We start from the raw sequence: 14,147 nt of genomic DNA, 5'->3' as shown, positions 1-14,147 counted from the left end.
CAGCTCGTTTGTATTTCTTAAAACCAGTGGCAGGCCGTGCATTTTACTCTTAGGCCTTCAGTGAATCAAACCACCTCCTGCCTGAGTCAAACCACCTCTTAACACCGTCATTATGACGCCACGGCTATAGACACCATCAGTATTATGCAGAAAGGCAACATAACAGGGCGTTGCATTGCAGACAGGTATCTCATGTAGCAAGAATGAATGCCATCACTAAAGCAAGAAACCCAATTAAAACAATTCAACAAGTCTTCTTTCACTGCAGCCACCTTTGACCCTGGAAACACATGATGGCTGAAACATGATTGGATAAAAGCTCTAATTTAAACATACTCGGCTGGAAGCACCGCAGCACAGAGACACCCTATGAAATGCAGAAAATAGACTATTGGGAATAATGTAAAAAGATTAATGGGAAAATATTACAACGTAGTATTTGATGTATTAGTTAGTATTAATATCATAGTTGCTATGGTGATGGTGGCACTTATAAACACAGCAGTCCCTTCAGGAGACAACAAAAGTGAACGTTTTGAGTGTCTTGTCTATCCCAGACGTTCATTCTGCAACACTTGCGGCCGGGAGACATTGCTGGGCGTCAGGACAGTGAACGGCGCTGGAATTGCGGCAATCGGTTGTGATTTGGACAAACTACACAAACGCGGAGTCTGATCGGAGACTACGCCGGCAGTTACCTGAGAGGGAAGGAAGCGCACCAGATGGACATCCAGCTGGAGGAGACGACATTGTTCCGGCCGGGCGGACAGACAGACAGCTAGCTCTGGGCAGCATCTGCAGCTTCACCATCGTCACACCATCATGTGTGTCTTTGTGTCCCTGAAGACCTACCAGGCCCTGAAGAGGTTCACCATGTTCAACATGATGGTGGCGCGCATGGACACAGCGCCCCCTTCAGGAGACAGCAAGAGTGAACGTCTAGTGTCTTGTCTATCCCAGACGTTCATTCCACAAAACTTACTAATTAAATGATCCTGAAGAAACGCTCTCTCATCTTGCCTGTTCTACTGTGTACATACAGAAAAATGACAATAAACTTGATTTGATTTGATTTGATTTGTAAGTCAGTGATTCTGATAGAGTTTAGGCCAGCAGAGAAGGCCTTGGTGGCCCAGATGGAACACCACTGCTTAAAACCAATAACAGTAGCTGTGGGCGGGGCTACGCAAAGGAAACAGCTTTGACTCCAGAAAATCATTGATGGAATTGTTTTAGTGGAACATTTGCATGCAGAATATTATGGAAAAAATCAACAGGGGAAAAAAAAATAACTGTCAGAAATGCCCGACTGTGTNCGGGAAAAAACAGCTCGTTTGTATTTCTTAAAACCAGTGGCAGGCCGTGCATTTTACTCTTAGGCCTTCAGTGAATCAAACCACCTCCTGCCTGAATCACACCACCTCTTATCACCGTTATTATGACGCCATGGCGATAGACACCATCAGTATTACGCAGAAAGGCGGCATAACAGGACGTTGCATCACAGACAGGTATCTCATGTAGCGAGAATGAATGCCATCACTAAAGCAAGAAACCCAATTAAAACAATTCAACAAGTCTTCTTTCACTGCAGCCACAGCTGCACCACCTTTGACCCTGGAAACACATGATGGCTGAAACATGATTGGATAAAAGCTCTAATATAAACATACTCGGCTGGAAGCAGCACAGAGACACCCTATGAAATGCAGAAAATAGACTGTTGGGAATAATGTAAAAAGATTAATGGGAAAATATTACAACGTAGTATTTGATATGTTAGTTAGTATTAACATCATAGTTGCCATGGTGATGGTGGCACGTATAAACACAGCAGCCCCTTCAGGAGACAACGAAAGTGAACGTTTTGAGTGTCTTGTCAATCCCAGACGTTCATTCTGCAACACTTGCGTCCAGGAGACTTTGCTGGGCATCAGGACAGTGAACAGCGCTGGAATTGCGGCAATCGGTTGTGATTTAGACAAACTACACCAACACGGAGTCCAATCGGAGGCTACGCCGGTAGTTACCCGAGAGAGAAGGAAGTACAAACGGTGTGAACGTAAACAAAGGAGGAGGAAGAGAGCCGGGATCCATGATAGGCTAAAGGCTAACCCCTCCAGACCAGCAGGACCGTCCTCCTGCTCTCCAATGTCCTCTCCCTCCACAACAAGCTGGATGAGCTACGTTTACTGAGAGAAACCCACAGAGAGTGGAGGGACTGCTGTGTGTTTGCTTTAACAGAAACATGGCTCCATGACAACATCCCAGACGGACATACAGCTGGAGGAGATGATAATATTCCGGGCGGACAGACAGACAGCTAGCTCTGGGCAACATCTGCAGCTTCACCATCGTCACACCATCGTGTTTGTGTCCCTGAAGACCTACCAGGACCTGAAGAGGTTCACCATGTTCAATGTGATGGTGGCGCGCATGGACGCAGCGCCCCCTTCAGGAGACAGCGAGAGTGAACGATTAGTGCCTATCCCAGACGTTCATTCCATAAAATTTACTAATTAAATGATCCTGAAGAAACGCTCTCTCTCATCTTGCCTGTACTACTGTGTACATACAGAAAAATGACAATAAACTTGATTTGATTTGATTTGATTTGATTTGTAAGTCAGTGATTCTGATAGAGTTTAGGCCAGCAGAGAAGGCCTTGATGGCCCTGATGGGACACCACTGCTTAAAACCAATAACAGTAGCTGTGGGCGGGGCTACGCAAAGGAAACGGCTTTGACTCCAGAAAGTCATGGATGGAATTGTTTTAGTGGAACATTTGCATGCAGAATATTAAAGAAATTTTAAATTAAATTAAAATGGAAAAAGTCAACAGGGAGAAAAAATAACTGGCACAAATGCCTGACTGTGTGGTCCAAATCCTCTGCAAAACTTTTACTTTCAGTTTCATTTTCAGTGCAGTAGGTTGCAGCCAGAATGTTGTTGTTTCATGTTTTGTAAGTAAGAATTATCAATAGTAAGGTTGTCCAGAAATATTCTCCGCTGCTTTTGCCTGGTTTAATATTATATTGACTGTTTGACACCATTCACAGCAGAAACACCTGCTGTGGTTTCACCGTTCCTGAGGATTTTGTTGCCTTTTTTAAGCAAACAAACTCAGATTTTCAGGTTGAAAAGGAATTTTAATGACTTCAGGATTATTTTCCTTGTGGATTAATTTCCGTCTCCTTGATATCGCTGAGCTTTTCCTCTATTACGCGACAAAATTACTGATGATGAATCATGGAGACGGCTCCCTCGATGAAAGGAAGCCAAGAATAATCCCTGCAGCTCTTTGATATTTGGTGCTGAGGTTGTTGCCGCCTCATCTGCTCTGAACTCTCTGCTGGAAAATGGATGCCTTCATGCGAGGTGGTATTAAACGCATCCCCTGTAATGATAATAATAATATCCTAAGATGATAATGTGTCGTCTGTGTTTCTATTTGGCCGACAAGCTTCAGGAGTCTCCACACACTCAGCTGTGTCTGATAGAAAAGCGTCTGAGGCGTGTCGATGGTGGAAAAACGCCACCGTTAGTGTTAACGGTGTTCACCGAAACACAAGCTGGAGGTTGTTTTTGGATATGAAATCAAGTTGCCCTTCTGGAAAGAGGTGCACAAACAATAATAATAAAAAGCTGGTTATGTCGTTCAAGGATGAAAGACACGAATATAAAGAGTTTCACAGTCGACAGAGCGAAAACAGACGTCGAGGTTAAATTAAAAAGAGTTTTGGAGGAGAAAGGTCTGATTGCAGTTAAAGCAGATGCAACAAGGAAGTGTCACAGCTGAATAATGACGCACATTTCAGCGTTCAAGGCTTCGATTAGTCTCTGAAGAAACATCTGAGCACAAGAATAAAAGTCTCTTTCTCGTGCTGCAGTTTCAGTGTCACTGTACAACAACGTTTTAATCAACAATTATAAAATGTTCCTTTCTGTACTAACCCTCTGAACTCCGAGCAGCTTCTGAGCCTTTTATTGCTCTGTTTAAACACACGTACACGATTAGGTATAAATGACATGTTTTGCCTTGATATGAGCTATTATGTCCTCTTTTCCCTGAATCAGAGGTAGCGAGAGCAAAATTAACACGACCAATAGAAACATAAAAGACACATTAACCCTCTAAACTCCAAGCAATTTCTGGGCGTTTTATTTGATACTGTCTCATTTATACTGCAATGTGGCTCATTTTACACTGCAATATAAAGTCCTGCACCTCGATGGAAACAGAACAACCATGAAGAAGGAGAGAGAACGCAATCGTCTTCTCTGCAGTATAAGTTAGAATTACAAAAAAACGAAAAAAGAGAAGGCAAAAGTTGAATTTCTTTGTGTGTTTTATTTATTTTTTATTGTGAAAACCTGGAATCAACATGTCGAACATTTTTCCATGTGTGCACAAGTGTCACCAACACTGGGGGGAAAAAACTGGCGGCTCCATACATTATATATATATTTTACTATTTGCATGTTAAATGTGTTGCCGTATTTGTCTCCCCGCTACCCTGTGCAAACATGCTGCAGTTCAGCCTAAAACTCTGTTAAATGTTTGTTTAAAAACTGTTGGTGAGACTTCATGATTTCACCATAAAACAGTAAATTCATTGTTTTTATATATAATTTGGTTTGTGAAAAATGTTTATTTTTGACATTTTTAAATGTAGAATAAAGTTATTTTAATAAAATAGCACTATTTTACGCCAAAGTTTTCCAACAGATGAGTAGTTCGAGGACCGTTGAAAAAAGTGAAATTCCCCAATTTTTTCAGTTTCTAGTTTCTGACTCTCATAAATGCTGACATTTTGGCTTTTTTTTTTTTTTTAAAGACAACATGCATTTTACAACATCCAACAGGTTTTGGGATTCAGAGGATTAAACAGTCAAAATGTTTTACCAGTTATCGGACTTTAAAGAAATATTGATTTATTACCACAACGATAAAATACTGTTACTGGTAAAAAAAATCCTGCATTCAGCTGTAGTATCACAAACTAACCATGTAGTATCAAGTCTCAAAATACTCAAAAGTACTTTAATATTGCAAAAAAAAATTATATGTTGCTGAGTATTTGAATCTACAGCAGATCAGAACTTCACTGTTATACATACTTTTCAATAAATAAAAACAGTGGAATCTAAAAGTTTTGAGCACATTTGTAAAGATTCTTGTTTTTTGCATTAGTTTAAAACTTATGCCACAACAAATGGCTATTTCAGTTTAACAGTCGGAATGAAAACGTAGCCGAAACGTTTCTTCTTTGATTTGCATGTCAGAAATTCTTCTGTGTTTAAATGTTTCCGATTATTTCCAGTCTTACATGAAAAAGCAGCACTGTTTGATGAGCTCTTATCGTTTGGGCCCCACTGTATGCATAACTTCAGGATATCTAAATAAAATATGCATTTATACCAGATTTACATTTAAATAGTGTGATGTAAAAGCTACAGAGTGTCTCCTGGCAGTGTTCTGGTGTGAAATTGAAATGCATGAAGTAGAATAAGACTCACTATACTGTTAACACAAGAATGCATATTTGGTCCACTGATCTCTTGTTCAAAGGTGGTTCTGAAGAAGAGCTGCAGTGAACCTGTGAAGTAAATGTGGTAGAAAAAAATACAATATTTCCCTGAAAAACAGTGGAAGCATGAAGTGTGGAAATGCTCAAGTGGCAAATAAAAATACCCCACATGTGTACTTCAACCATGCTGAGGATACTGTGCAGGTTTTTAATGTGCGACATCAAATCTCGCTGGTTTACTTTCATTTGGAGATGAATTAACAGCTGAAGGTTGTGTTTTCTTTAATTGTGAATTGTATTAAATTGGCACAGCTGACTTGTAAATATTTAAAACTTTAATTACATGCAAATGATGAAACCTAATGAGGGATCTGAGAGGATTTGGACTCAATACAATCCTGTCCAACCAACTCAGTCAAGAAACGTTCACTTCAGCAGCAGTAATGGGAGACGACCAGCTGCAAACTGATAAGAATTGTGAAAAGAAGCACCTGACAGTAAATAATGCCGTTTGTTTCTTCTGACTCACAGATGATGAGGGTTCAGGCTCTGATGTTGGGAAGAAGTTCACCAAGTGCAGCACATGTAAATATGGAGCCGAGTGTGACGAAGACTCGGAGGACGTCTGGTGAGTGTTGGAATGGTGAAGCAGCAGTTACAGAGAACCTGGAAGGCTTTGTGGGCTGAAATACAGAATATTTACAGATGTACTGTGTATATCCTGCTTTACTGGACACCAGATAAAGTATCGCGATTAATACAACAAGAGCCCAACATGAACTTTCTTGTACAGGGTCACTGTGGTGCAGTACTTGTGCCAAAAATATGACTGTTGAGAAGCTGTAGTTTCTGTTTGTGTTGAAGTCAGAGGCTGATTTGGCCGGAAGAACCGATTTTATCACTCTTTGAGATGCGTCACCCACTTTCCAAGTTGGGCAGTTCATTCAACAAGTAATTCATAGGTTTACATCAATAACCTACTGGATGTGGAATTGACTTTACTCGCCATTAGCATACCTACGCTAGTCACTAGCATCCCTAGGTTAGTCCCCTAAATCCCTGCTGTTATTAGGCTAGTTACTAGCAGACCAAGACTAGCCACTTTCATGCCCAGGCTAGTCACTAGCATAGCAATGTTTACCCTGGCATCCCTAGGCAGTGACTAACATTTCTAGACTTGGCGAACAACCAGCTTTGGAAAGGATAGTCATTGTTGTTACTGGGCTAGTCCCTAGCATCTCTGGGCTAGTCGCTAATATCCCTAAGCTAGCAAAGTGGCAACCCTAGGCTAGCGACTAGCATCCCTAGGCTAGCCACTTGCATCCCTAGACAATCACAAGCATTTCTAAGCTATTCACTACTATCCCTAGTCTGGTAGCTAACATCCCTAGGCTAGCACCTAGCATCTCTAGGCTAGCGGTTATCTTCCTTAGGCTAGCCCCTTGTGTCCCAAAGCTGTCACTAGCATCCCTAGGCTAGCAACTGGTGCTCCTTGAGCTTTTATTGGTAGTCTCCTGACCTTACATCCAAATGTCATCCTTCTAGCATCATTAGAACAACAGTTAATGACCGACATTCTAATTATAGAGATACAGATAAAATATGAATAAAAATCCTATGCAACTCATGGAGTGCTGTTAAATACATATTATTACAGTCAAACACACAAATACAATATGAGCTTAATCTTGTCAATCTCAACAATCTTGTTGAAGACAGAAGAACACATCAGTGTTGGTTTCTGAATAAAATTGTTGGTTTCTGAATAAAATATAAATAATGGTGGATAAACGTATGGTTTCAGGTCAGTATAAAACCTGGAAATGGTAACGTCTGCTGGTTTTATTAAACAGAGCGTTTTATTTTATGAATGTATGAGTTTTTTATGTTCGGTTGTTAAGTGTAACCTTCAAGTACTGGTAGTGGAGTATAAATTGCAATATTTTATTTATGAGTCTTCCTTCTATTTAATGTTTTTTTTTTAGTTTCCACATAAAATGAAATGAAATGTAGAGGCATAGGAGTATAAAATAGCATAAAATGAAAAAGTAAAAGTACCAGAACTGGAGAAACTGTTAATTGTGTCCTGAACTGTGTTGTACATGTCTGAGAAAGTTCTTCAAAAGGATTAAATTAGCTCTTTGTGTCTGCAGACAGTCAGTTTAATGAGCTGCGTCTTCATTTCTCTTCATGTACTTCAGCTCATGATGGGAGCTGTGTGGCAGAAACGCGTTCAGGTTTCAGGCTGCAACATTAATTCTGCTGTGACAAACCTTTCCTGAAGCTCAACTCCTCTCCTCAGGTGCATATGTAACATCGACTGCAGCGGTCACAATGAAAACCCGGTTTGTGCCACAGACGGAAACTCCTACAACAACCCCTGCCTGGTCCGAGAGGCGTCGTGTATGAAGCAGGAGCAGATCGACGTCAAACACCTGGGCAGGTGCCCCGGTAAGGCGGAGCTTTTTTTACTTGTATTGTTATTTTTTTCTTCTAAGTGGAGGAATGCTAGCTGTACTTTCCTGTACATAAAGTCTTCTGTTTGCCAAACACTAATGTTATAATAAGTATAAGTATGTTTCGAGCTATTATGTATTCTGAATCTGTATTTTGCACTGAGCCTATGATTCTGTTTCGTATTTTCCTACTGAGAACAGCATATGTCCTTGAAGATAACATGACCGGTGAGAACCGGTTCACACACTTGGAGATAGTGGAAACTCCTCTTTTCTATCAGATACGATTGTTACTTTAGCTACACGCCGTACCAACAACATCCACACATGTTGCTTACCAAATTTCAAGGACGTGGACAGAGCGTAGAAGAGGTATGCCTGTCCATTGGTAACTGGCCAATTGAACTCGGTAGCGTACAAATCTTATCTATGTCCGGGGCAGGTCCAACCCAAGAAGATATCTGTAAACTGGAGCCGAAAAAACTCAGTTCAGCTGGACATGAGATTCCTCTCTGTCCCGCTGCCTCACTTCACCTGTGACCGAAATATACCAAACTCAACTGAGAACTGAAGATTTGCTTGTTCTTGGGCTTCCAACTAAAGAATCGGGTCTAACGCTAATCAGATACATTTGTTCTTCTTTAACTGTTAAAGTAAAACATACAATTTGAGTTTGGGAAGAAGTATGTAAGCGAAGCAGCCAAACGGTTATCGTTGCTATGCTGTTTTCATGGGTTAGCGACTGATTTAGCAAAGAAATTCCGTATTTTTTTTTACACAGTGTGTCCGTCGTTGCAGCGAGACGTACCCTTAAGCAACTTCAAATTTCTAGACTGCTGTTGTTGATTTTCTGAGCTCACAAAAGACTGCTGGTTGCATTTTTACCAACTAGCTATTTGTGAAGCTAACTTTTGCCCTATTATGTGGATGAAAACACAGTCTTTAGCTAATTAACTTAACATACATGATATTGTGCTAAAAGGCTGAAGCTAACGTAGGTAAAAAGTCATTATCTTTCACATTGAAATGATGTATAAAACATGTAGTTTTTGTTAGCTTACACCATTTACAAAGCCCTTTCAGCTTTAAGACTACATTAGCATGTTTAGCTACCAACCTAGTTAGCTAAACATTTGGGCAGATAAACACACTCTCAATTACATCACTTGTGCTCATGCTCTTGGGGTTTTGTGTTTTAATCTCCAAACTCTATATTTACAATAGCTTTCTTACCACAGCTCCATGTTTCACTGCCTCAGTATTCAACTTCTGGAGCAGCTTCCAATTCAGACATTTATTTAGTTCAGTTTTCAGTGACGAAACTCTACTCGAACCACCGCCGGAGTGAGTTTTCTCGTCTCGGAGTACGTTGCAGGTGTCAGTGTCTGCAGGTGTAGCTGTGAATCTGCAGCATTTTGATTCACCGCTCTGCCAAGAAATATTTTTCATGTCGGGTAGACGGTGGGAGTGTGTGTTTGGCTGCTGCACGAATGTGACATGAATACTGTGTGGTGCTACAAATCAGGCTGCAGATGTATGAAACAGTCGCTAAATCAGCCTCACAGCAGAAATCTGGCTGCTGTCTGGTGGAATTATTGTAAAAAAAAAAGATCACAGTGAGGCTGCACACATATAAACTGCACACCAACACGTTCAGTCTTGAGGTTTTGTTTTAAGGTATCTGAATTGTCTGCATCATGCCGGCCTCCACCCACAGTCTGTTCGGCTCTGTAAACCCTCTGTCATCACGCTGTTCGCTGACGTGCATGAGCGATCGGACGGAGGCGGAGGATTTAAAGCGCGACGTGCAACAGCGATGCAGCCGGCAGGAAGCGCTGTGTGAAAATCTGACACTAACATGTTGTTCAGCCAATGAGGAAGAAGGAACATGAAGAAAATCGTGGCAGGTTTTAATGAGCAGGGGTCCCTCCTGTGTGGAGAAAATGTTGTTTAGTGTCACATGAAAGCTTAGTTTTGGTTCAGCTTTGGGTTTAGATTTCACGTGTTTTTCAGTTTATCATCTTTGTCTGTGTTTTCGGATTGGAGGATACCGCCGTCGTGCAAAGTGTTGTCAGAAGGTGGCGCTACATGTGAACGACACAGCAGAGATGACTGGAAACAAAACCAGTTGTTTTGCCAACTGCTGAAAAACCTCAGAGAAGAAGAAGAAGAAACATACAAGTATTTGTCCATCTGTCAGAGAAAGATAGGGAGAAGCCTTGAGGAATTTCTTTAAATCAGGAAAGTTGTAACTATTCTTCCATGTGTGCCAATGTTGGTCATGTTTTATGTTGTCTTGAGCCTCCAGAAACAGAAATGTGAGTTAAATCTTTGCTACGTCCGAACCTATTCAGAAAGGGTGTTTGCATCTCCAACTTTTTATCCAAAAAGTCAAAAAACTACCTCAAGAAAGCGTAAAAGCGTTTTAGCAAAAATGCTTTACCTGGATTTTGCTGTTTCTATTAACTTTTCTGAAGTGATTCTCCAAAATACATATGAAAATATATGACAAAAAAATTGTTACTGCTTCTAAAAATATGTGTTTTGTGCAGACTGTACATAAAAAGGGACAAACCTTCTGTGACGCCACCTTTAGGTTTCCTGAAGCGCTCCTGATATCATTTAACCGGATGAATTGTATAAAAATTCACCCAATTTTTGTCCCTAAATTTAATTTCAACTACCTTTAACCTCACATCTCAAGTTTAAACCACTACATTTTAGTGTCATGGTACAAAACGTAGCCAAAATTCGCCTCCCAAATCAAGAAGTTTCCTGAAACCTGACAACACTGCTGCTCACTGTTTTATGAATGGATCCCCACCGTACACTCATAATGAGATGAAGCCTGTCTGAGAGGAGCTTTAGTGACTCAGTGAAGCTGCTTCTCAAAGTACATTTATTTTCTGCTGCTTCCATGATACTCCGTAAACAGTTTGCTTCACCTCCGACCTCGATGGAGCGAGCTGAGCGCCGCTCTCGGCTCGGACAGATAAATCTGCTTCTATCGCTGTTTGATTGAATCCAAATTGGAAAATCCCATCATCGTGGGCTGCTAGAGCCTCAGAAAGCTTCGTCCGTCACCTGAGTGATTTAAAAGCAGCTCGATCTGCAGCAGTGAACCAACCTGTGGATGAAAACACACTCAGGGGCAGGTGGGAGGTTTTCTACAGGTTTCAGAGGAGATTTATTTCTGCTCCTAATTCAGTCCGTCTGTCATTTCTTTTATTCATTGTCCTCCCCTCTGTTTGGTCCTTTTATTTTTAATTCTTGCATACTTTTTGACTTTTTATTTCATCATATTTTTTCTTCCTTCTTCGCTCGTTTTCATCCTCAACTTGTCCTTTGGTTTTTGTTTCTCCTATTTCTTACTCTGTATTTCTTGCATTCTTTTCCTAATATTTCCATCTTTTCATGTCTTCCCTTTTCTTTGAATTCAACTGTTTCTTGTTTCTTCCTTTATTTTAATTTTATTTCTATCTTTCAGTTCATCTTTCTTCTTTTTTTTTCTGTCAGACCTTCAAAAAGTAAACTTTCAGCGTAAACCTCTGCTTGAAGTTACTCTGCCCTGTTGCGGTTTAAATCTTCCACCTCGAACGTTATTTAACTTGCTGTGGACGCAGGTCATTATTCTACATTAACTTGCTGACGCAGTAAAATGCAGGACTGATGGTGTTTCGGCTTCGCTGAGCTCTGCTGACTGCACGACTGTGACCATTTCATAAATCAGCCTCATTATTGAAACCGTGTCTGACAAATTAATGCGTCTAATCACCAGTGTTTTCAATTACGACTCAAACTGAGCGTGCCAGAGCTGCGCTTTGATTTCACTGGAAATTAATCCACACCTTGTTAACATCCCGTGATAATCTGACACTCAGGGACACTGACTGCAGCTGCAAATACAGGTTTTACCTTTCAGTCGCTCACAGCTCCGGTTGTGTTGCAGCAGCGGTGGAAAAAGATCCAAAACCTTTACTTCAAACTGCAAAAATATGTTTTTCTGTCCACTCAGGGGCAGCAGAAACTCTAAAATATATGTACGTTATTTTATGGCAAATGGACGTAAAGAGCTGCTTATTTCCAGCAGTTATGAAGTAACAGGATCGTTTTGTTTGAGTCATAGATTGTGTGTAAGGCCGGATATCAACTGTACGAATTTAACAATCTTATAAGTTCACAGCTAGCTACACTGTACGACATGGATCTAATAAACTTTGGGCACGACATGAAGTTTGCTGTGTTCAGATTGCACAATGAAAACACAAACTGAATCGCAGCCTACGATGTACGTGAGTCGATGTGAATGTGCAAGAATAAAACGTCATAAGCGTGCGCCATCCATCCATGAAAAAGAAACTAGCGAAGCATGAACGGAGCACTCGCCCTTGTGGCATTTATGTGTCTGGAGAGAAATCCCAACAAAAGGGTACTAGGCTGTCTTCTTTGTCAACATCCCACATACTTTTTTGATGCGTTTTGCCATTGTAGAGCATCTATTTGGGTTTAGCACCAGTGTCGCGCTGATCAGTACCTCATTTCATACTGCGTTTCTATTGGTTAGTTAGTTGACGCAGGTCGCAGCAGCAGTCCCACTGTGACATGATCACCCCAAATTTCTGACACTGTCAGAATTTTATTGCAGGTTGTCTTTGGTCGCAAGACCATGACAACGGCTGTCCTTGAACCTGTCTCACAGTGCGATGTAGGACCACCGATTTAGAGCCAAGACTAAAGATATCACCACGATTCTCTCACGACTGTTGTCTTACGTCTGGGATGGCTGAAAATGGCACAGTGTGTAGCAGACTAAAAACATGGATGTAGGAACTGTGATGTCACGTGATGGTTTTACCATTTGAAGCTTAAATTTTAGAGTTTAGCCATTGCCACCATATTTTTTTGTTTGTTTGTTTTTTTAAATGGATGAGAACCCAAGGCAGGAAGCCACACCTGAAAATACACCCTGCGTCCATGTTTATTTTCCTTTGAATACAACCATAATTTACAAAATTAACATCATGTTGTGTTGATGGGGACCTTAAACCTCTGATTGAGACCATCAACACAAAACTAAAATATTTTCTGAGGTAATAAATCAAATGACAAGTTGTGTAGTTTTCACTTGGCCTTGCAACCAGAGAAGTTGCCCCCTGCTGGCTGTTAGAGAGAATGCACTGTCTGTTTGTCTGTTTGCATTTGCATTTTTACCTACCTGATGGATCTACATCTAATATTCCCTCTTTTTAACTTCTGTTTTTGGTCTCTACCAACTCCAAGACAAATATCTGACTCTTTAGCTGCTAAATGTTAAACTATAACCACCAGCTTGTCGCTTTAATGTGAAAACAGACGTTATAATAGCTTTAAGAGTGAACCAAAGCCGGAAGTTGTAGCCGTTGTAATCACTAACCTTAAAACTGACAAAAAACACTTTCTAATGATCTATGTTTTTATGAAAACAAAGCAACTAAAACGAAAAAAGGATTTGTTCGGAAAGTTCTTCAGTGGAGTCCCAACTGCTCCAAATCAGTCGTCTCTCAAGTTAAAACAAAGTTTTACTTGCAAGGAGTCACATGTACAGCACAGAGTCTGAAAAACTGACTGACTAAAAACATGAAGCATTGGTTCTTACATACAGACAGTGAACAGAAAACAACCTCCTGCAAATGGGTGAGAACAGGCACAGTTATCATGGTGTTTTGACAACCCGCTAAGAACAGCTTGTCCTTATCTCACACTCACAAAGTTGAAAACAGGCAATGAGCATTTACAGCATTAACTCAGACTTTTCACAAAGATCATTGGATTATAACATAGAATTATTCCACAGAATTATGTATTTTACAAAAAAAACAGTTATGCCTTTTTTTTTAAATCAGTGAATAAAAACTAAACAAATATGGGAAGATGAACGACTTACTGTTTTAACCATCTGAATGCCAAAACCTGTCTAGAAGTTTGAAAGGGACGTTGTGTTATGAAACCAAACCATTTATCAGAGCCAGAATACTGAAAAACAGAACAAATGGTCAGACTTTCCTCTGTGCGGTGTGACCTTGGTTTTGTCTGGAAATGTAATCAAATTTATCTGTCTGATAGATAGATAGATAGATAGATAGATAGATAGATAGATAGATAGATAGATAGATAGATAGAT

At 40.5% G+C, this 14,147-nt stretch overlaps 1 protein-coding gene across 1 annotated transcript in view; it reads left to right on the top strand.

Annotated features, from left to right (window-relative positions):
- Positions 1–14,147, top strand: part of tmeff1b (transmembrane protein with EGF-like and two follistatin-like domains 1b) — a 105,811-nt gene that overhangs the window by 76,375 nt on the left and 15,289 nt on the right. The window contains exons 4-5 of the mRNA XM_008300251.1: positions 6,063–6,159; positions 7,834–7,982. Of these exons, the coding sequence (XP_008298473.1) occupies positions 6,063–6,159; positions 7,834–7,982 (246 nt within the window). The remainder of the gene's footprint in view (positions 1–6,062; positions 6,160–7,833; positions 7,983–14,147) is intronic.

Source organism: Stegastes partitus, unplaced genomic scaffold (genome assembly GCF_000690725.1).
Source record: "Stegastes partitus isolate 25-593 unplaced genomic scaffold, Stegastes_partitus-1.0.2 Scaffold1515, whole genome shotgun sequence".
NCBI classification, from domain to species: Eukaryota; Metazoa; Chordata; class Actinopteri; family Pomacentridae; genus Stegastes; species Stegastes partitus.
The sequence above is the reverse complement of the archived record's forward strand: the minus strand, read 5'-3'. Positions and strand labels throughout refer to the sequence as shown.